This window comes from Sapajus apella, unplaced genomic scaffold (assembly GCF_009761245.1).
Source record: "Sapajus apella isolate SASKATOON/1434 unplaced genomic scaffold, GSC_monkey_1.0 scaffold190, whole genome shotgun sequence".
Taxonomy (NCBI): domain Eukaryota; kingdom Metazoa; phylum Chordata; class Mammalia; order Primates; family Cebidae; genus Sapajus; species Sapajus apella.
In genome coordinates this window covers 877141-898289 of record NW_022437130.1, presented here as the reverse complement: position 1 = coordinate 898289, position 21149 = coordinate 877141, and the positions used below count along the sequence as shown (strand labels likewise).

Genomic DNA, 21149 nt, shown 5'->3' with positions numbered 1-21149 from the left:
AGCAGCAAAGCCCACTCCTCCAGAGTAAAGATTAAGGAAGCACTGCAAAGAATCAAGAAGAAGAAAGGAAAAAAACAAAAAAAAAACACCTGCCACATGCCAGGCTGCCTGGAGTTAACAGCCCTACTCATTTCTCATCAAAAACCTCTTTGGAAGAGGTTAAACACACAATAGGCTATCCAAAGCACCAGCCTCGCAGCTGCTTGAAATTCCACACGTGTGACACGGCAGTGTATTTCTATTAATGTCCAGTGTGTGTCAGCACGAAGATAAGGTGCCGACATCGTGTCCAACCAGTCAGCTATAGAATGTGCCCCGTGTTCAACATTGTCTGACACCTGGGAGCCCCAAGAACAGAGGCACTTGGGCGGATCCTGCCCTGGATGCACTCACGCACCAAGCACCACTGCTGCCAGAGGAGGAGTGGAGGACGAGCAGGCCAAGGCAGGGCAGGGCTGCCGGGGCTCCTGGGAACTGCTACACACATGGAGAAAAACCCCCAGAGGCTGTGTGCGTTAGGGAAGGCACTCAATCAACAGGGGAAGAGGAGAAAGAGCAGGGAGTCAGCATCAAGAGGAGGAAAGTCGTGACTTTCCCAGCGGGGCTGCTCAGGCCACGCTGCTGTGAGAGGCTGATGTACAGGTACTCCCTCCCCTGTAGGCACAGGCGCAGGGGCAAAGGCTTCCAGTAGAAGCCACTCCACAGAGACTGTCTTTCCCAGAGTGTCTAGTCCCAGCAGCATCAGAGCTTTGTTGCTTGATGTGTGTCATGCAAAACGCTTTACCACATACCTCTACTCTCCTCGGCAATACCCCGTAGCCGCCCTGCCCGGCCCCCAAGTCCTAGCCAAGAACAGAACACTAGAAACCTCCAGAGAAGCCTCGCCAAGATTTGACAAGGATAGAGAGCAGATGCCACCAAGTGTAGGGGGCGGGAGCGCCTTGACTCTCCTAAGAACATACCCAAGTGGGCAGGGAGCAAAGCATCCAGGGCTCCCTACCCACTCAGTATCACGAGACCAAGATCAGTGAATCAAGCCAGTCCTGGCATCAGCAAGAACGCAAGCCCAGAGACAGCAGCGCTGAGCAGCTGTATCTCCTCTCTAAGTACAAATTAACCTTGGGAGTTAGGAGAGAATCACTAGTGGGATCTGAAAGGTCTGTTTTAGAATTAAGGTTACCTGGAGGGGAGGAGTAGATTCAGAAGCTTCCAATGCCTGAAGCCACCCCAGGTAGAGGGTTAGAACATTAGCAATCCGGTAACAGCCATCGTTCCTGCACTCAAAAGCACTCTGTTCCCTGTCCCTTCTTTGCCATCGTGGAAAATCACTACCCATTTCCATCATTTAGACTGCTATTAGTCACCCGTGCAGCTCCTCTCCTAGTGCATTTTGGGGGAGTTTGGCATAATGTAAAAAAAAGGCATTGACCACCTTCCAAATGCCATACCACGTACTGAAGGCTTTGGTCATGTATTACTAAGGCATACTAAAAGCTCTAGGAGAGGTGTACCATTTGACATGTGAGGAAACCGAGGCTTGGTTAAATAACAGGTCCAGGGTCACAGAGACAGTACCTGGGGAATCTGAGCCCAGGTGTAACAGGGTCCAGATGTTGGGCTCCTTCTGAGCCATGAGACTATGGAAAGTGCCCTTGCCACCTGACCAACATCCAGTCCTTCTTCTTTAATAACATAATCCTGATTTTATTTGGGGAAGTCACGTGCCCAAGTAAAATTTCTCACTATCCCAGCCCTCCTTTTGCAGCCAGAGCTGACCCTGCAACATAGTTCTGCCAATGAGAATCCCAGGGAAGAGTGTCCCTCCTACACCGACATAAAATAATATAACTTCACTAGAAAAAGGCTCTAAAGCCCTTCGTTTTTTCTGACTGGAAAACTGATGTGAAGGCTGAAGGCACAGCAGCCCTCTGCCACCATGAGGAGAGCTGCACTGAGGACAGCCAGTCAAAAGGACAGGAGGTCCAGCCTGGCCAACATGGTGAAATCCTGTCTCTGCGAAAAATACAAAAATTAGCCAGGCATGGTGGTGCATGCCTGTAGTCCCAGCTTGAACCCAGGAGGTGGAGGTTGCAGTGAGCTGAGATCGCACCACTGCTCTCCAGCCTGGGCAACAGAGTAAGACTCCATCTCAGGGGGGGAACAAAAGGACAGGAGGTGACTGGATCCCTCTGAGGCACAAAGTTACCATAACCACCTGGGATGGCTACCCCTGGTGTCTTGTTCATGGGAAGAATACACTTCCACTTTAAGCCACTGCCAACTGGGCCTCCTTCACTCACAGCCAAGCCTCCTCCTAGCTGGTGCATGTGTTGGTCTACCCAAGAGGACTCAACTCCGAGCCGACACACAGGGGATAGGGCCCTGGCTCACCCACTGAGTAGACAAAAGGTAAGGGAAAGAATCTGGAACTTTCCTCCTGAAAACACTTGTTGATGTTTCTCAGCCAAATTACCCTTTTCGATTCTTTACCTTGCCAGCAGACAGCGATGGCATCTCCCCAAGAGGGCAAACACAATCTGCTTCATTGACAAATTGAAAACATTTTTCTACAAAAAGGAAAAAGCAGAATGGTAGCTCCCCAAAAACCATGTGAATAAATTGCATAAATAGATTTAAAATAAACCAAGACACTCCCCTCTCCCCAGCCCTGCTGGCATCCTAGAGGCATGCATACAAGTGCGAAGGTACCAGGCCAATTTTAATCCAGCAGGAGAAAAAAGGAAAATAGACTGCTGTCAGATTGTCCTAGAGGTGTAAGGGCTGCCCCACTTGATCCACACACAGAAGAGTGGCAGGGCTGGTCGGCACTGCCCAGAAGGAAGAGGAACGGGTGCAGAGGGAGGACAGCAGCAGGAGGGGCAGCGCTGCTTCCTCTGACTGCCTGTGCCCTTGCTGCCAGCATACACCATCTGACGCGAGCCAGGAGGGATGGCCCTGATCAGACCAGGTTTCTCTACAGTTTTAGGTTCATACATGACCACGTAAGACCTCTGCTCAAAAAATGAAAGCCCAAAACGCTCAGACTGGCCTGGGCTTCTCTCAAGAACAAAATAGGAAGTCAGGGAGGGTGTCACCTGCTGCTCTGATGCCACTCTCAGATGGCTCAGATCACCCCTCCCAGTTGGTGCAATTTTCAAGGAGGCCTGTTGCTTTGTTCCCATGGGCTCCAGTGGGCACTCAGAGGCCAAGGAGCCCGACTGAGGTCAGCAGCCTGGACCCTCAAGAGGCTATAAAGAAAACACTTCTGCACAGTTCTCTCCAGCCCCTAGCCCCAGCTGTCAGCCTCTTTAGCTCATCCCTGATGCTAACAGACATTTTCAGAGACATGTGATCTGCTAATTAGAAGCAGTGACACCAGGAATGGAACCGCAATCAGCCATTTGCCTAACAAAGTTAGCAGCTAATGAGGATGTCCAGCTTCTGTCAGCACACAGCAGAGGTCACCTGAGCCAGGCACCATAACCAGAGAAAAGAAAACTGAAGGCATCTGCAGATCCGTGATTTAGTGGTGGGAGAGGCGCCACAAAATCCAAATAACTCCCCCAGGTTACAAAACCCGCGTGTCATTCCAGCTTCTTAATGAATACACACACACATCTCCTACTATTCAAAAAATGTTGGGCTCCCTCTTCCCACAGCAAGGCCATTCTAGAACAGTAAGATTCTGAAATTCCCACTCTTGAATCTGAGCAGCCCACAAAGAAACAGCTTTCTTTAAAGAGGAGGAGTGCACAATCTCCCCATAGGGTTCAAAACAGCTAGAGACTGCCTTTCACCTTCTCCTTGCTCAATGACACTACACTGGCCAGCTTGTCCTGAAGAATACCCTCCACCCGGCACCGCTCCACCCAACCCCACATCTTCCCCTGGTCTTTCTCCCCACTATTACCAGGGTAACCACCCCCTATCTGGTGGTTAAAAATGAATGAAACAATTGAGGGAAAAACAAGGTTTCTTCTACCCCAAGTATCTTAGTCCATTCTCTCTTGCTTATAACAGAGTACCTGAAACTGGGTAACTGATAAAGAAAATGAATTTATCTCTCACAATTCTAGACACTGAGAAGTCCAAGGTCATGAGGCTGCACCTGGTGGGAGCCTCCTTGCTAGCAGGGACTCTCTGTGAAGTCCCAAGGTGGTATGTGGGATCATGTGGTGAGCGGGCTGAGTGTGCTATCTCAGGTCTCACTTCCTCTTCCTACAAAGCCGCCAGTCCCACTCCCATGGTAACTCCTTAATCCATTAACTAATGAATCCACAACCAGATTTAATCCATTCATCACAGCAGAGCCCTCATGACTCAATCACCTCTTAAAGGTTCCACCTCTCAATACTGCCACATGGGGATTAAATTTCAACATGAGTTTTGAAGGGGACACATATTCAAATCATAACACCAAGGATACCATCACAATGCATCTAATAACATGGACAGAGAACAAGAACACAACAGTCTTCTTAGGGGAGATACTGGAAGCTCAACCCACAGGTCTGTTGGGCCCACCTGGCAGCAGTAAGTAGTAACCAGACCAGCAGCAGCCCTCCCAAGAGTCCCACAAGCCCTTGTGAAGGTTTCTTTTGCTTCTGCTACATGCCTCCAGTATTTTCTGGGATGTGGCCACCACTGCTGCAAAGAATTGAGGCCCTGGGTTCTCATAGGCTGAGCTATTGCTAAGTGCAGGGAGTGCCAGTTGGTGTCACCTGCATCCCACAGCCATCCCTTCGGATTTGGGATTGGAAGTTCTTCCTACCATCCCCTAAAACGCTGAACCCAGATGGCCTGAGTCCCACACCGAGGGAGTGGTAACAAAGACAGCCGATTCTCTTCTTTAGCTGTCCCTGGCAGAGAAAAGAGCACCTGCTTCTCCTAGAAGTCAATAAGCCCAACAAAGCTATTCATCTAGGCAGGAGCTGCTCTCAGGAAGCGGGAGATGAAGCAGGGGAGGCAATCAGAATCACCTGGTACACTTTTCAAACAGCACAGCCTCCTGGCCTGAGGACCACAGAGAGCCACATTCCTGGCAGGAACACTTCACATGCCTGGAGTGACCAGAATGCAAAAAGGGCCAAGAACCACTCTGGGGTCAATGGCTTCCACCATCGGTCCAGGCACTGGCTTTGGGCATGCTGCACCAGAATCATATGGGGGCCTATTAGAAATAGAGATTCCAGGGTCATGGCATCCAAGAGTCTCATCCAGCTGTTTTGGTATTGGATCCAAATATCTGCATTTTTAACAAGTTCCCAGACAATCCAGATGCAGAGCCAGGTGTGGAAGCCAGGCAGTGAAATGAACAATGAGCCAGGCAACATGGGCAAAGGGGTCTTTCAACGGCAGGATTGAGTCAGAGCAGCCTCATTCCAGACCCACACCACACCTCTGGGAAGCCCCCATGGCATCTGGCCATCAATAAGGTATTTCTAGGACCCCCACATGACTTCAGCCTCTCCAGAGAACCAGTCAGTCAGAAGCTACATGAACCTCACTTGTTTCTTGAGTCCACATCCTTAAAAAGAAAAAATCACTGATTTCTTCTGAGAATCGGTTTACATCAACTCTGTGTCATGGAGACACGGGTGGAAGTGAAGGGGGAAGAATAAATCCTAACTTTCCCAACAGCGCACAGCACTGCCTGCTGTTTGCCTTGCAGGTAAGGAAGCATCATAGAAGCATGAAGGAACCGCAGTGACAGAGGCCGTCTGAACATGGCAACAGCCTCACAGCCCGGGTTTGTCCAATGCACCACTCTAGGATAACACTTCTAACATTTCGTGATACCAGGCATTGTACACATCTGTTCCTCATTTGGTCCTCACAATAACCCGGCCAAGACAGGCATGACTACTGTAGTAGTGATGAACAGAGGGCCACCCCCTGGACACAGATGACAGTCTCTCAGTCCCATGACTGAATGCCATGTCTGGTTTCTACAGCCCTCTTCCACCCTCAGTTTAGAAAAAATACATAGGAATTAAATCAAAGTTCATTTGTGGTGTGTAATCAGCTAATAAGATTAAGCTAGTTTTTGTGTAAGCCTATCTACAGTTTTTCTTTCTCCAAAATTTGTCACATCATATAATCACCAAGGCCAGGTTAAGTGGGAATCCAGGAGGCCCCACACTGTCCCTTCCAACTAATTATTCCAATTCTCTAAACCATAACCTGCCACCCTTGTTCTCTGAGCAAATATGATGTGAACAGGGCATGCAGATGGGCAGCTGTGTGGTACAGCCCTTTCCACCGAGTGTGCAGACCCCTGCATATCCTGTGGAAGGAGTAGCTCTGTATATCAGCAGCCATGCGGGCCTGGACATTCAGAAGAGTAAGACCAGATCAATCACTTTGTCCTTTTCATTTTCTTTGGGGTGTAAAGGGTGCTTTAAAGGTGATGACAACAAACAGAAGAGTACACTAAGTCTGGTATCAGTTATGAGAGTTTTCTTAATTATTTTCTTAAAAATAAAGCAGAAGAGCTGAATGAGACACTTTCTTCCTTCCACACATTCGCCCAAGGCACCAGGGCACAGGGCCTGCTGAAGTCTGTGAGAAGAGCAGCAGAACTGAGAGAAAGCCCATAGGCACTCCAGGCCTTCCACTGACCACCAAGCAGCAGTCATCTGCAGCTGCAGGAGGGACAAGGAAGGACCCTCAATCACAGACAACCAGGGCCTATAAAATAGTCTGGTGGATGGCCAAGAGATCTTAGATGAACCCTTTGCCTCAGGTACACAGATCCTAAGGCCTAACAAACAGAATGGGTTTGATCCCACCTTCACATATTAATAGTTTGAAGCTGAGGCAACAACAAAGCCCCTACTCTACTCACCTATGCTACTCAACCTCCCACACTAATAGCCTGTCAAAAGAAGGAGAGCGGACATTTCTGGGCGTAAAAGACTTTTTTCCTCAGTCTCTACTGGTCTCCTGCATATGACGGCCAGCACCAATCAAAAACTGCAAAGCAGGCCGGGTGTGGTGGCTCAAGTCTGTAATCCCAGCACTTTGGGAGGCCAAGACGGGTGGATCACGAGGTCAAGAGATCGAGACCATCCTGGTCAACATGGTGAAACCCCATCTCTACTAAAAATACAAAACATTAGCTGGGCATGGTGGCACATGCCTGTAATCCCAGCTACTCAGAAGGTTGAGGCAGAAGAATTGCCTGAACCCAGGAGGCGGAGGTTGTGGTGAGCCGAGATCGCGCCATTGCACTCCAGCCTGGGTAACAAGAGTGAAACTCCGTCTCAAAAAAAAAAAAAAAAATCTACAAAGCACATAAAGCTATAAGCAAATGTGACCCAGTATCAAGAGAAAAAACAGTCAACAGAACCAAACCCAGAGATGATCACAGTGTTGAAACTGTCAAATTGAGACTATGTTTAGAGGACCTACAGGTGGGCAACATGTGTAAAAAGATGGGGTATTTCAGCAGAGAAACGGAAACTACAAAAAATGCCAAATGAAAACAGAATCAGGAATTAAAGTAGAAGTTAATGACTTTTCCCATACAGCCCACTGGGCTGTCTCCAGAAAAATCCTCATTTTACACATCAGGAGATGGGGGCTGTCAAATACCAAAACAAGAAACCTCTCACAAGAAATAATAGCCACTAAGCAACTTGGACCAACACCAGGGCTTCCACCCCCTAGTTTCTCAAGACACTTGGGTACTCAGAAAGACTTTAAAAGTTAAAACCTCTGGAGCTGCATAGTCTAGTTCAGCAGGGGGTTTATGCCCACCAGTTAAATCCAGTACACAGCCACTTTTTGTATGGCCTCTGAGCTAAGAATGGTTTTTACATGTTTTTAGGGTTGTAACAACAACAACAACAACAAAGACCACATGTGACTGCAAAGAGTATTTACTATCTGGCTCTTTACAGAAAATGTGTGTCAACCTCTGATCTAATCAAGAGACTAAGCTCAGTAGACAAAAAAAGAAAAAGTAAAATATCCCAGTTTATGCCTTTTGCCAGTCATCTGAGCACAGGCAATGCAGATCTCCATGGGATTTTCAGATCTCCATGTAAAGCTCATACTGGAGGAGGTATAAGAGACAGGGTCACCAGAGTACCCAGGTCACTAAACTTCTAAAACAGCCATGACAAACAGCTTGACACAGATATCAAGACTGCCTTGGCTGAATGTCAGATAGTATACTTCATAACCTCAGACCAGAGTTCCCAAAGCCCACTCTCTTCCTTGTTCTAAGCAAGATTAATCTAAAGTCTGTAGGACTCTGACTAGAAGACAAACATCTTTTTAATTCACTCCCAGATATCATTATAATGAAAGCCTTTTGAAACTCTGTTTTGTTTTACTGATTGAAAAGGGTCAGACCTTTGAACTGTCACCCATTCTACAGAAGGCTGTGATGGGTGCTTGCTTCCAACTATTTGCATTGGGGCACCACGATGGGACCGCAAAGGAAAGGTAACGGACAACTGCACGGTGGGCTTCCAAGCAGTAGCACCTCCACACCCTCACCCACTCAAGATCTGCCATTTAATCACCATTCACTGCCTGCCTATAATTTGCTCAGCACTACAAAGACCAAAATGATCACATCACAGTTCTTATTCTCAAGGACTTTATAATCTGAGGAACAAGATGATAAAAATGTAGGAGAGGAATGTTAGGAAGAAAGGCTACAGCTGTAGTAAAACCAGAACCAATCCTCCATCTCCCTCATAATTTTAGAAAATTGCAACTCAAAAACTTTGAACATCTTAAAATCATGATACAGTCGGCCCTCTGTATCCACAGGGTATTGGTTCCAGGACCCTCCACAGATGCCAGAATCTGTGGATGCTCCAGCCTCTTACATAAAATGACATAGTACAGTAAGCCCTCTGTATCCATGGACTTCGATCCACAATTAGTTGAATCTGCAGATACAGAAACCCGTGGACAGGAAGAGCCAACTGTATCCAGTTCACATAGCTAGGGTGGCAGCTGCCTGGAGCATCTGAGCATTGAAGAGAATGAAGCAGTAAGAGATCAAAAGTCCTCTGCCACTGGGAGAGCAGGACAGGACAGCTACTCTACTGGTGGAATCCTTATGTTAGAGGGGCACATTCAGGGATGTAAGTACTTTTATTACCAAATCTTCAGTGTGAAGATTTGGCCTTAACTTCTTGATTTGCAACTGAAGTATTTTCATAGTGATCAATGTCTAGCTGTCTCCTATTTATCTCTTTGAGATTCAGAAAACTGCTCCACAGAGCTCCCCATCAGACTTCCAGGATGCCATTCCACAACTGCGCCTACGTTGAGCCCTCTAGTCTCCCTTTCGCCACAGCTTGCTATTTCCTATAATCCAAAGACTTCATCTTCTCCCAGCACATGGTCTTTGCTCAAGAGTGCCCCCTATCTGCAGCATCCCTCCTCCCTCCTCTCCACCTGGCAAATTCTATTCATTCTCCAAGATTCAGCTCACCGGTGACCTCCTCTTAGAATTCCTTCCCACCCTAGCAGGAAGTGTCAGGTGGTTCCACCTCCTTGCTCCTCGAGTATCTTCCTGTCCCTCTGGGATGACCCTTGCAACACTGTGTGGTCACTTCTGAGAATGTTTAACTCTCCTAATAAACACATCTTCTCAAGGTCAGAAGCTGTATCTTATTCATTTCCATTTTTTAGGTAACTAATCCAGTGCCTAACTTAACAGGAATACAGAGTATGTGCTTGTGTGGTGTGTTTGTGTGTGTGTAGTGTGTTTTACGCACATACATAAAATGTATGCTCTCACATCGTGTTCAACCCCCTTCTACACAGCATCGTGTGTACCAGGCTACCCACCTAAAGTAGGGCAAGGCTGTTCCTGTTCTCAAACCTCATGGCCTCCAGCAGATGTTATTAGATGTGGCCCACAGTCATGCTTCCCTCCCCCACTTCCTTGCTGTCAGTCCTAATTACAGCTGGATGTGTACCCTCTCTAAAGGGACTAGAAAAGATCCCTAGCTGCAGTCAGTGGAGTCCTCTGTATCCCCTCTGCTGAGGACTGGCTTAGCCATGGGCACTCATTACAATTCAAGCCAATGTGATATAAGAGGAATTCTGCCATGAGCTGCTTTGTGATAGAGACACAAGGGCCAGCAGAGCCTCTCTTCTTCTACTGAGGGTTTTACTGTCTGCATGTGACTTGTGGGGCAGTAACAGCCTTTGTTAACCATGGGGACAGCCTGCCTAGGATGCACTCGCATACTGTGGATGGCAGAGTGGCAGGAAGAGAAGCACCGGGTCCCTGATGATGCCAGTGAACCACTGAATTAGTCAACCCTGGGGGCACTTCTAGACATCTCATGTTGCAAAATAAATGCTGCACTTAAGCAAAAAGATCCTAATAGCCGCCCATCACTTAAATGTATTTACGACAGTAACAATAACAATAGTGCACTTCCATGATCTGCTGGCATGTGCTAAGTCCTGGACAAAAACTATCTCCTCTGATTCCCTGGGCACTCCTGTGGGTGAACATCATGATCTTCGAGCAAGGTTCACAGACAGTGTGTCCAGGATTTGCGCCCAGCCTGCCTAACTCTAAAGATTATACCCTCCCTCTCATATATTACACAGCTCCAGGCCTCCAGTCCTCTCCCCTCACACCCTCCTGACACACATACCACTGCAGCCCTGACACCTGTGAAGTTTCAGAGCTGAATGAGGCTGTCAAGTGTTCTAGTCCCTTACTGTGTAGACCTTAGGCCACAGAGATTGCAAAAACATGACACTGGAACCAAAGCAAATAACTGACAGAGCCAGGGCTAGAAGAACCCAAGTTCCTGGCTCCCAAAAGACCCTTTTCCACAGAGGTACAGAGAGCACATCCTAGGGGCAGCCTGAGCCAGCAGGGCATCAGACAAACCAGTTGCCAAGGCCTGCCCCCTCTTTCCCAGGGTGCTGCCCAGCTTGGAAGGCCAGTTCGAGGAAAATATGCACTCACCAGCCGGACTGACTTCTGCTCCTCATGACTGATGCTGCTTTCGCCCATGGGCAGGGATGCCTTGGAGTGCTTCGTGGCAGCCTCTCTTTCCTTCTTTGCCACCTGGAAGAGCTTATCATGGACAGCAGCATGCTCTTGTTCATACCTGTGCAGAAGAAAGATGAGGATAAATAGATGCAGATGGAGTGACAGGCAGCCCATAGTCAAGACAAAGTCTTTGCACTCACTTCAGCCGCCAGGGAAGCGCTGAGACCAGTCAATGGCCAGACAGGAAAGGAGAGAGTGCTCTGAAACCGCACACCCCATCATTCCCTGCCTGAGCTCAGGCATCAATGACAGCTCCCCAGGCAAGGGGAGACAATGACAATGACACTGAGCCAGGACAACACAGCTCAGGAACAGGAGGAGACATGGCCAACTTAGGCATCCCCGTGCCCAGTGGGGGTCTCAGGGAGGGGCTCAATCCAAGGACTGCCTCCACTTGAGAGCTTGAAGATTTGAAATAGTAGTAGTCCTCTGTTTGGAACATTTAACTCTTGTTCCTACCCTTTAACATATTTCTGGGCATTCTGCCCAGTAAAATAATCCTATAGAGAGGGAAAAAGTTATTAGCACTGAAAGGCTCTGACAGTATTATTTTTTATAGTGAAAAAAATGCAACCAACCTAAATGTCCCCAAATCAAGGTCAAGCTACAGAAAATATGGTGTGATCATATAATGAGCTATGACATCAACACTAGAAAATATAGTCTTTGGTTTGTCTATAGATTGAATCTAAAAACTGAGAACCAATAAACGATGCTTTTAGTAATAAAACAATTTATAAAGCAGGTGAAACTAATGAAAAATTATAATACTAAGTGAAAATAGCAAGATATGAAATTATCTATGACTTTCAAAAATAACCCTAAATAGGGGACTGGTGGGGGGCGGGGTGGAAAAGAACTTGAAATACTCCAAAATATTAACAATAGTTGTGTTGAGATGCTGAGTCTATGGATGATTTTTTTCACTTTATATATTTTCTAAATCTTTCATTAGAATGTATTACTTTATCATGTTTAAAATGTTTAAAAGTACCAAAAAAGCAGGGTTCAGATCGTGGTTGGCTTTTCTTTTTTTTTGGTTTTGGGTCTCATAATGTGGCCTAGGCTGGAGTACAGTGGTGCAATCACAACTCATTGTAAACTCCAACTCCCAGGCTCAAGCAATACTCCTACCTCAGCCTCTTGAGCATCCAGAGGTTTTTAATTTTTTTTTTTTTTTGTCGAGACAGGGTCTCACTGTGTTGCCCAGGCTGCGCTCAAACTCCTGACTTCAAGAAATCCTCCTACTTAGCCTCCTAAATTCACTGGGATTATAGGATTGAGCTACCATACCCAGCCAGGTCAGTTATTTTTGCTGAGACTTCCTAGGGAGTGTAAATTCTTACAACGTGTGTCTTCACCCATGGCTATGCAACAGACCCAACATGGCTGAACTACTAGAGGTCAAACGCCTAACTGTAGCTGACACTGGGCCCCCTAAGCTGGCCTACTGGGTCCTCTGACCATACTGAGGCCAATTTCCTCAGGAATACTGAAGATGTCAATCAGTAACAACTACTATGAGCATCCAATGAGAACTCTGTAGGCCAGGCACTGTGGTCATGTGCATGATATACATTAACATATTTAACCGTGACAGATCCCAGTTAAAGAAGTACTCCTCTTAGCCCGTCTTAGATACAGTGATTTTTCAAGTTCATCCAACTAGTAAGTTGCAGGATCAAGATGCCACCCTGTGCTCCACTGGGGCCTCTGTGCCTTAACCACTTTGCTAAAACTTCTCTGGTGACAGGAAGCAGGTACCATTTCAGAGGCATGGCCAGCTCTGAGTTGTGGCCTGTCCTGACAAAAAGTCACCAACATCTTGGAACCAGTTCATCTGGACAACCACAGTTAGAACTGGGAGGGCTCCACTTCCTCATCTCTCTAAAAACACGCCTGCATGCACACACACATGCAGAAGGTCCAGCCACTCAACCGTTTAGTCCTAGATTTTTTTAATGATTTTTTTTTTTTTTTTCAGAGACAGGGTCACCCAGGCTGGAGTTCAGTGGCGCAATCATAGATCCCTGAAGCCTCAACTTCCTGGGCTCAAGTGATCCTTCCACCTCAGCCTCCCGAGTAACTGGGACTAGACAGGCACACACCACCACACCCAGATAATTTTTTATCTTTTAGAGACAGGATCTTGCTATGTTGTCCAGGCTGGTCTCAAACTCCTGACCTTAAACAATCTTCCTGCCTTGGCCTCTCAAACTACTGGGCATGAGGAACATTAGCAATCAACTCCCCTATACCCTTTTGGTGTTTCTTCATCTTTAAACTAGGACTAGTGACACCTATACCATAGGGTTGTCCTTCAGTGCAACTGAGATTAATTATGTGAGACAAACCCTTCAGGCAAGGAGAGGGGTACCCGGTGAGGAAAGAGGCTTTTAGGCAGAGCACAGTGCCAGGAGCGAGTGGGCTCTTGGGCTCACCTCTTGACACCCTCCTTTGCCCCTGAGGGCTGCTGGCCACCACTGCTCCCTGACCTCGGCATTGTGGATTCTGCAAAAGAAAGAGAAGAAAAGGCCTGTCAGTGACACCCCAGGGTCCACAAAGACACGGATATCACCCAGAAAGGAACGACCCCCATGAGTGAACGTGCCCCTTGAAGGCAGCGCCACAGATGCGTTCCCACAAAGGAGCGTCCGCAAGGGCAGACAAGAAACACACCCTTGATTCAAGCTGTTTGGAAAGCCAGATGATCCAAGCCACCTCTTATCCTGAAGGGGTCTCTCTACACCAGTGATGCCCACAACACTGGGCAGCCTGCAGACAGAACCCCTTGGGTGCCGTGTTCCAAACCCATCTCTACTCTATTGACAATTATTTGGAATCCAGGTCAACTCCTAAGCACATGCCAGGAGTGGTTGAAGGAATCACTGCTTTGCTTCATGAGGACAGCCTCCCGGGAAGTGGTTTTGACATAGGGAAGGGAAGGGGTGGGAACTCTTTAAATCTTGTTTCCTTTAGTAACAACCTGAGTCTGCACAATCCTGAGTGTGGCAAATGCCCCATATTAAACCTAATTCTAGTTAACCCCTATTGCCTCTAGTATTACTGGGCTCTTTCTGTTGTTACAGTAGATCCCTTTTGATTATCACAAATTTGGGGATTTCTGAGCAAATCCAATTCACTCTCCTCACCACTTGCTGACACTGAAGGTTTTGTTCCGACTCCTGTTCCCAGCCTTCACCCTTCCAAAGCCCTCTGTCAGCCAAAGCTCACCAACTTTCTTGGTCTTCTCTGATGTTCCACACCTCACTCCACCACAGGGTTCTATGCAGCGGCAGCCAGAAGCGCACAGAACATAACACAAGAACCAGGCTGTGGGAGGCGCCCAATGAGGGTATACGACTCCACCCCAGAGCCGTCAGGGACCCTTCAGGGAACACTTCCGAAAGTGGTTGGCTGAAACTCGCCCTTTCAAACCCCGTCACAAGAGGAGGGCACTCCCACGCTGCTCAGCAACACGCCAGGTTCTCAATTGCGGTGAACACGGGAGGCTGCTGTGGGGTTTCATCTCCACACCAGTGCTCCCCATGCTTATTTGCCTAAAGAGCTTTACTGAGGTTTAATGTCTGGTATTCTTGTTTTTTATATCATTTTTCATTTTTTAACTACAAAAATAACAGGCCTGCCAATGTAGAGCAGGTGGCACTCATCCCCGCTCCCCCTTCTGTGTGCCCCTGCCCAGCCCCCACTCCCTTGGAGTGCACATTGTAGAATATGCGTTTCTTCCAGTATTAGCGACGTGGAGATCCTGCCATGAATATGGCTGTCTGTGCACATTTCCTACTGAGCTGTCTTTCTTAAAGATTTTTAAGAACTCACCACATATTAAGATTACCAGGACTATGTCCAATGTTATATTTTCCCTAACTTATCCATTCCTGTCACTTCTTTCCTAAATTGTCTCTAATTCCTTATATTCACATTTCCTACTTTTCTTAAGGTTTCTTCATTTAGTATGGTGTGTAGAAAATCTACCCTCTATTGTACTTTTACGGCTTCTAGTCATACATTTCCAACTTTTACTTCCTCTGACATTTTAGGGGGGTATGGCATAAGAGGGATTTAATTTTAACCTCTCTTTCTAACTTTGGTCCATCAGTAATATAAAGCAAACACTGGTTTTAAAAGTACAAAATATCTTAAAATTTGTTAACTTCAAGACAGTCCATTGATGCTGACTCTTCTTTAATATTCAGAAACCAAACTTGCACCTATCATTTAAACAGCAAAGTATTTTGTTGTAACTAACTCCAAGTGACAAAAGAACTACTATTCTTGCTTTCTAAACTACTGAAACTTTCCAAACTGAAGCAAATGCTTATTTCTTCAAAGCTGAAACTGATGTGTAGTATTATATATTAAGGCAATTTTCACTTTTATCATCACTTTCTCCCTCTTTCAAGTTAATCCAGTTTGTTAAAATGCATTGGGTCAAGTTAGACCCCTCTTAAGCTCTTCTCATCAGTCAGCTAGAGCCAGCATGGGGAGTAAGTGAGCCCTATTAGAAAAGGACAAGGGCTTCTTGGGGGATTTTCCGGAATCTTACACAGCCCCTTTACTGATAGACAGAAAGACCCTGGGGTAGATCTGAATCCAGGGACTGACTGGCTCCGGGGCAGACAGCATGGGGGTGGAGGTGTCAGGACATCTGGCAGGCATCCCCTTGAGGATGAAGCCAGAGCGCTCTGGCCACCATGGGAGGTCTCCATGGCCTGGCTCCCGAGGGCCTCCCCAACATCTTCCCCTCCCTTGTACCTTGTATTCCAGAGACAGCAATACTTCTAGATCCCCGAGCATGCCGGGCTGCACTCCACGTGCTGACCTCTGCTCCTGCTGTCCGCCCACCCCCAGTGCCCACCCACCACCATTCCTCCTGCCTCTCACAGTCCCTCCTCTACCCTGAGCCCAGGATGGATTCTATCGTTGCATCACAACATGACACATAACCCATCAGGGCTGACATCTGGCTCCATAACCAGAGCTGGGTGTGCCATGAGAGAGGGTCCCTGCCCACCTATCACTGTGTCCTGGCACACGGCACAGGACCTGGTCCCAGGTGGCCTTCAGTAAACACTAAGTCTGCAGGATACAGCTCTCATCTTCTAAACTCTTTCAACCCAACAGGGAAGACAAGCAGAAAAGGCAACTGTAACACGGAGCCAGGCCCGAGACAAACAATCTAGTGGGTGGTAGAGGTTCTCCATGTGAACCTCTGCGGTGGCATGGCACCTCCAGCCAATATATATTTTTTTAATCGAGTTACTGAGTCTGAAAGACAGACCCAAGTTCTCAAAAACTAGTATGCTTTGAGCAGTTGCTCCAAGGAATTTTTTATTTTGTAATATTTTCACATTTGTATGCCTTACAGCTTTTTTTCTTAAAACACTTTCCTTGTGTTTGCTACAAGTCATTATTTGGGGAAATTTGAAGAAATACACATTTCTTCATTTGCAACAGGCACAATAAAGTAGGGAACAAATCAGCTTTGAGCCTGGCTTGGGCACCAGCTTCACAGTGGGCCAGAAAGAAGAACTCTTAGGACCCCCTCCTAGAAGTCCAGGGGGTACCATTCCAGGGACCAGGACAGGAGCTCTCAGGTGAGGGCTGCTGCAGGCAGGCACCTAAGTCACTGACGGAATTCTCCCTTATTTGGCCCCGTTTGCATGAATCCACATCATTCTTTGACTTGGGCTTTGGGCTAGAGTGGCTGAAACTAAGTCATGGCTGTGCTGCTTCTGAGAGGCCTTAAAGGCAACTTCTTTCCTGAGCTGTCAACCCAGATTCTTCTGCCTCAGTTCCCACAAGGGGAAAGTCATACAGAGGGAAAGCGGTTCGGTCCGAATCCCAGCAGCTCTGGTAACAGCATCCATCACTCCCAGAAGGCCACGCTCTTCTGGAAAGCCTGTACCAGACGGAGCTGCTTACGTCATCCAGAAGCCAACTTGAGCCCTGCGCCATCAAGTGGGCTCAGAGGAGCACCCATCAATCCTTTCGCCATCTCTCCACCCTCCACAGAACTGTCACAACCCCCATACCTTTGTGAGGGGCTCTCAAGTTGCCATCTGGAAGGCCAAACGTAGAAGATGCAGGAGCAGGGGGTGGAGAGCTGGGCTCCTTCATGCGGTTCACCACGTTTTCAGACAGCTAGGGATGCAGAAAGGAGGGACAAGAAAAAGTTATGCCACGGAAGTGCCTGGAAGTAAAGTCTCCTTTTTATTCAGGCCTCAGATTTACCAAATGTGTGCACTGTTTCCTCAAGACCAGCTCCAACAAGGCAATTCTACTAAAACTCCTCTCGTAGTGGCCCAGGGCCTACAAGGTCCATACCGAGCCCATCTGGAATCCCAAGTCTACCACCGTTATGTCCCCTGCTGGCTTTGTGGCTTCACCCCCACCACTCCCCTCCACACTCCTGGTCCTCAGAGGAACCTGATTTCTCACTTTTCTCACCTCCTCTGAATTCAGGCACGCTCTTCCCTCTGAACCACTCGCAGCCTGCCACCTTTCCCCTACACCCTGGACATCTCCACCTGTCCTAATCATATCCTTCTTTTGGGAGTACCTCAACATCCCCTTCTCCAGGGAAGGCTGCTCCCCAACAGCATCCAAGCGAAGCAAAGGCGTAACTCTTTCCATCACATTTCACTTTATTCCACTTTGCAGATAACACAGTTTTTACAAGATGAAGGTTTGTGGCAAGCCTGCATCAGGTAGTCTATTAGCGCTGTCTTTCCAATAGCATGTACTTTGGGTCTCTGTGTCACGTTTTGATAATTCTCATGATACTTCAAGCTTTTTCATTATTATTATACCTGTTATGGTGATCTGTGATCAGTGACATTTCATGTTACTCTTGTAACTGTTTTGGGACACTGGGAACATTGTCCCTGTAAGATGGAGAACTTAACGGATAAATGCTATTGTGTTCTGACTGCTCCAGTGCCCAGCCATTCCCCACCATCTCTCTCCCTCTCCTAGGCCTCCCTGTCCCCTGAGACACAATGAAATTAGGCTAATTAATAACCCTGCAATGGCCTCTAAGTGTTCAAATGAAAGGAAGAGCCACATGTCTCTCACTTTAAATCAAAAGCTACAAATGATTAAGCTTAGTGAGGAAGGCATGTTGAAAGCCAAGAGAGGCCAAGAGCTAGGCTTTTTGCACCTAACAGCCAAGTTGTGAATGCAAAGGAAAAATTGTTGAAAGAAGTTAAATGTGCTACTCCTGTGAACACACGAATGGTAAGAAAGTGAAACGGACTCATTGCTGATATGGAGAAACTTTTAGTGGTCTGGATAGAAGATCAAACCAGCCACAGTACTCTCTTAAGCAAAAGCCTAAGCAAACCCAAGGCTCTATTTCTCTTTTCAATTCAGTGAAGGCTGAGAGGGCTGAGGAAGCTGCAGAAGAAAACAGTGAAGTGAGCAGAGTTTGGTTCATAAGACTTAAGTAATGACTTAAGTAAAGAATACTTTTATGTTATGGGCATAACATAACATAAAAGTGTAAGGTAAAGCAACAAGTGCTGTTGGAGAACCTGTAGCAAGTTATCCAGAAGATCTAGGTAAGATCATTGATGAAGGTGGCAAAACTAAACAGCAGATTTTCAGTGTAGACAAAACAATCTTCTACTGGGAGAAGATGCCATCCAGGACTTTCATAAAGAGAAGAAATAGATGCCTGGCTTCGAACCTTCAAAGGACAGGCTGACTCTCTTTTTAGGGGCCAGTGCAGCTGGTGACTTTAAATGGAAGCCAACACTCATTTATCATTATGAAAACTCTAGGGCCTTTAAGACTGATATTCAATCTACTCTGACAGTGCTGTAGAAATGGAACAACACAGCCTAGATGACAGAACATCTGTTTACAACATGTTTTACCGAATACTGTAAGCCCACTGTTGAGACCTGCTCAGGAAAAAAGAATCCAGTCAAAATATTACTGCTCATTGACAATGAATCTGGTTACCCAAAAGCTCTGATGGACATGTACAAGATGAATGTTGTTTTCATGTCTCCTAACACTGCATTCATTCTGTAGCTCATGGATCAAGGACTAATTTTGACTTTGAAGTCTTATTATTTAAGAAATTCATTTCATAAGCTTAGAGCTGCCATAAATAGTAACTCCTCTGATGGACCAGGGAAAAGTAAATTGAGAACTCTCAGGAAAGGACTAACCATTCTGATGCCATTAAGAACATTCATGATTCATGGGAGGAGATCAAAAAAATCAATATTAATAGGAGCTTAAAAGTAGATTCCAATCCTCATGGATGACTGTGAAGGGTTCAATATTTCAATGGAGAAGTCACTGCAGATGTTGTAGAAATAGCAAGAAAACTAGAATTAGAAGTGGAGCCTGAGGATGTGACTGAATTGCTATAGTCTCATGATCAAATTTGAACAGATGAGGAGTTGCTTCTTATGGATGAGGAAAGAAAGTGGTTTCTTGAGATGGTATCTACTGGTGAAGATGCTGTGAACACTGCAGAAATGACAACAAAGGATTTAAAATAGAATCATAAACTTAGTTGATAAAGCAGCAGCAGGCTTTTAGAAAACTGACTGATTCTGAAAGAAGTTCTACAGTGGGTTAAATACTATCAAATAGCATCATATGCTACAGAGAAATCTTTTGTGAAAGGAAAAGTTGAACGATGTGGCAAACTTCATTGTCCTATTTTATAAAACCGCCACTGCCAACCCAACCATCAGCAACCACCATCCTGATTCATCAGCAGCCATCAACACGGAGGCAAGACCCCCCTCGACCACCAAAAAGTTCACGACTCACTAAAGGCTCAGATGATCATTAGCATATTTTGGCAATAAAGCATTTTTAATTAAGGTATATATACTTTTTAGACATAATGCTAGTGTACACTTGAGACGATAGTATAGGATAAATGCAACTCTTATATACACTAGAAAACCAAAAGGTTCATGATTTGCTTTATTTTGACATCGGCTGTACTGTGGTATCTGGAGCCATGCCTGCACCACCTCCGAGGTGTGCCAGTAATACTTCTTCCCTTCTTCTGTGCATCCCCAACAACACGTGTGCTTCTCGGAGAAGCACTACACCTTCCGCCTGCCTACCCTGATGGTTTTTAAATACCTTGAGGCCTAAGGCTGCAACTCACTCATCTCTGTACACCCCCAGTGCCACACATACAAGTAGATAATCAAAATACGGCTTGACTCATTTCACCTCAGTTCCCCTAATGAAGACTAGAGAACCAAAACTCTCATTCATTTTAGAGGAAGTGAAATAGGCCTAAGGGTGTCATAAAACAGTTTACTGAGATAAAACAGCAAGCTGGGGATCAATCCAGGATAAAAACCCTTAAGAGTTCACTTTAGTAAATATTTATTAAGTGCCTAGTATGTGCAAGGCATCATAAAGCACAGCTGAGGGAAAGACATTAAAAATTACTTTAAAAGGCACGATCAGCAACTCCACTTCCAGATATCTCACTGAGAAAAGTACTCCCCCATGTACACAAAGGCATGTGGAAGGATGTTCACTGCAACACCAGAGGAAAAAGGGAAAAAAGAAAAGGAAACCACATAAACATCCAAAGATAGGGAACTAATTGAGGAGATCTTGGCATATACATCCTATGGAATTTTATGGAATCCTTAAGAACAAGGTAAAATACATATACACTGTCATGGAAGACACATGAGATATACAGCTGATTGTTTAAAAAGTCATAGAAGTTTTTTGTACATCTCAATTTTATAAAAATAAAATGCAGACATACAAATATAAATATTGCTGAATTTGAATATGTGCATATCCACATATACACAAGTGTGAATTGCATTTGGATCTCACATGCATGCACATAAGACACATGTGCAGGTCTGCTCTGAGGAGAAATCTACAAAGCTGCTTAGCAGAGTACTCAGAGGACGAGGTCCCACAAGTGGTGGCAGGAGCGGCTGGCGCAGGATTTTCACTTTTGGCACTTTTGTGTCTTAATTTTTTACCATGAACATTCACTTAGTCACAAAAGATTGTAATAATAATAATAATAGAGTCCCTGTAGTATTCAAGATATATACAAATC

The 21149-nt window shown here is 46.2% G+C and overlaps 1 protein-coding gene across 7 annotated transcripts in view; it reads right to left on the bottom strand.

Moving 5' to 3' along the window:
* Nucleotides 1-21149, bottom strand: part of CHCHD6 (coiled-coil-helix-coiled-coil-helix domain containing 6) — a 241115-nt gene that overhangs the window by 201315 nt on the left and 18651 nt on the right. For 6 of the 7 annotated variants that reach the window (XM_032269231.1, XM_032269232.1, XM_032269234.1 and 3 more), the window contains exons 2-4: nt 17107-17215; nt 13492-13561; nt 10964-11108 (exon numbers count right to left, since the gene is read on the bottom strand). In XM_032269231.1, coding sequence (XP_032125122.1) covers nt 10964-11108; nt 13492-13561; nt 17107-17215 — 324 coding nt within the window. Of the gene's footprint in view, nt 1-10963; nt 11109-13491; nt 13562-17106; nt 17218-19340; nt 19456-21149 lie in introns of those variants that run through there. The other variant, XM_032269235.1, reaches the window with a different exon arrangement.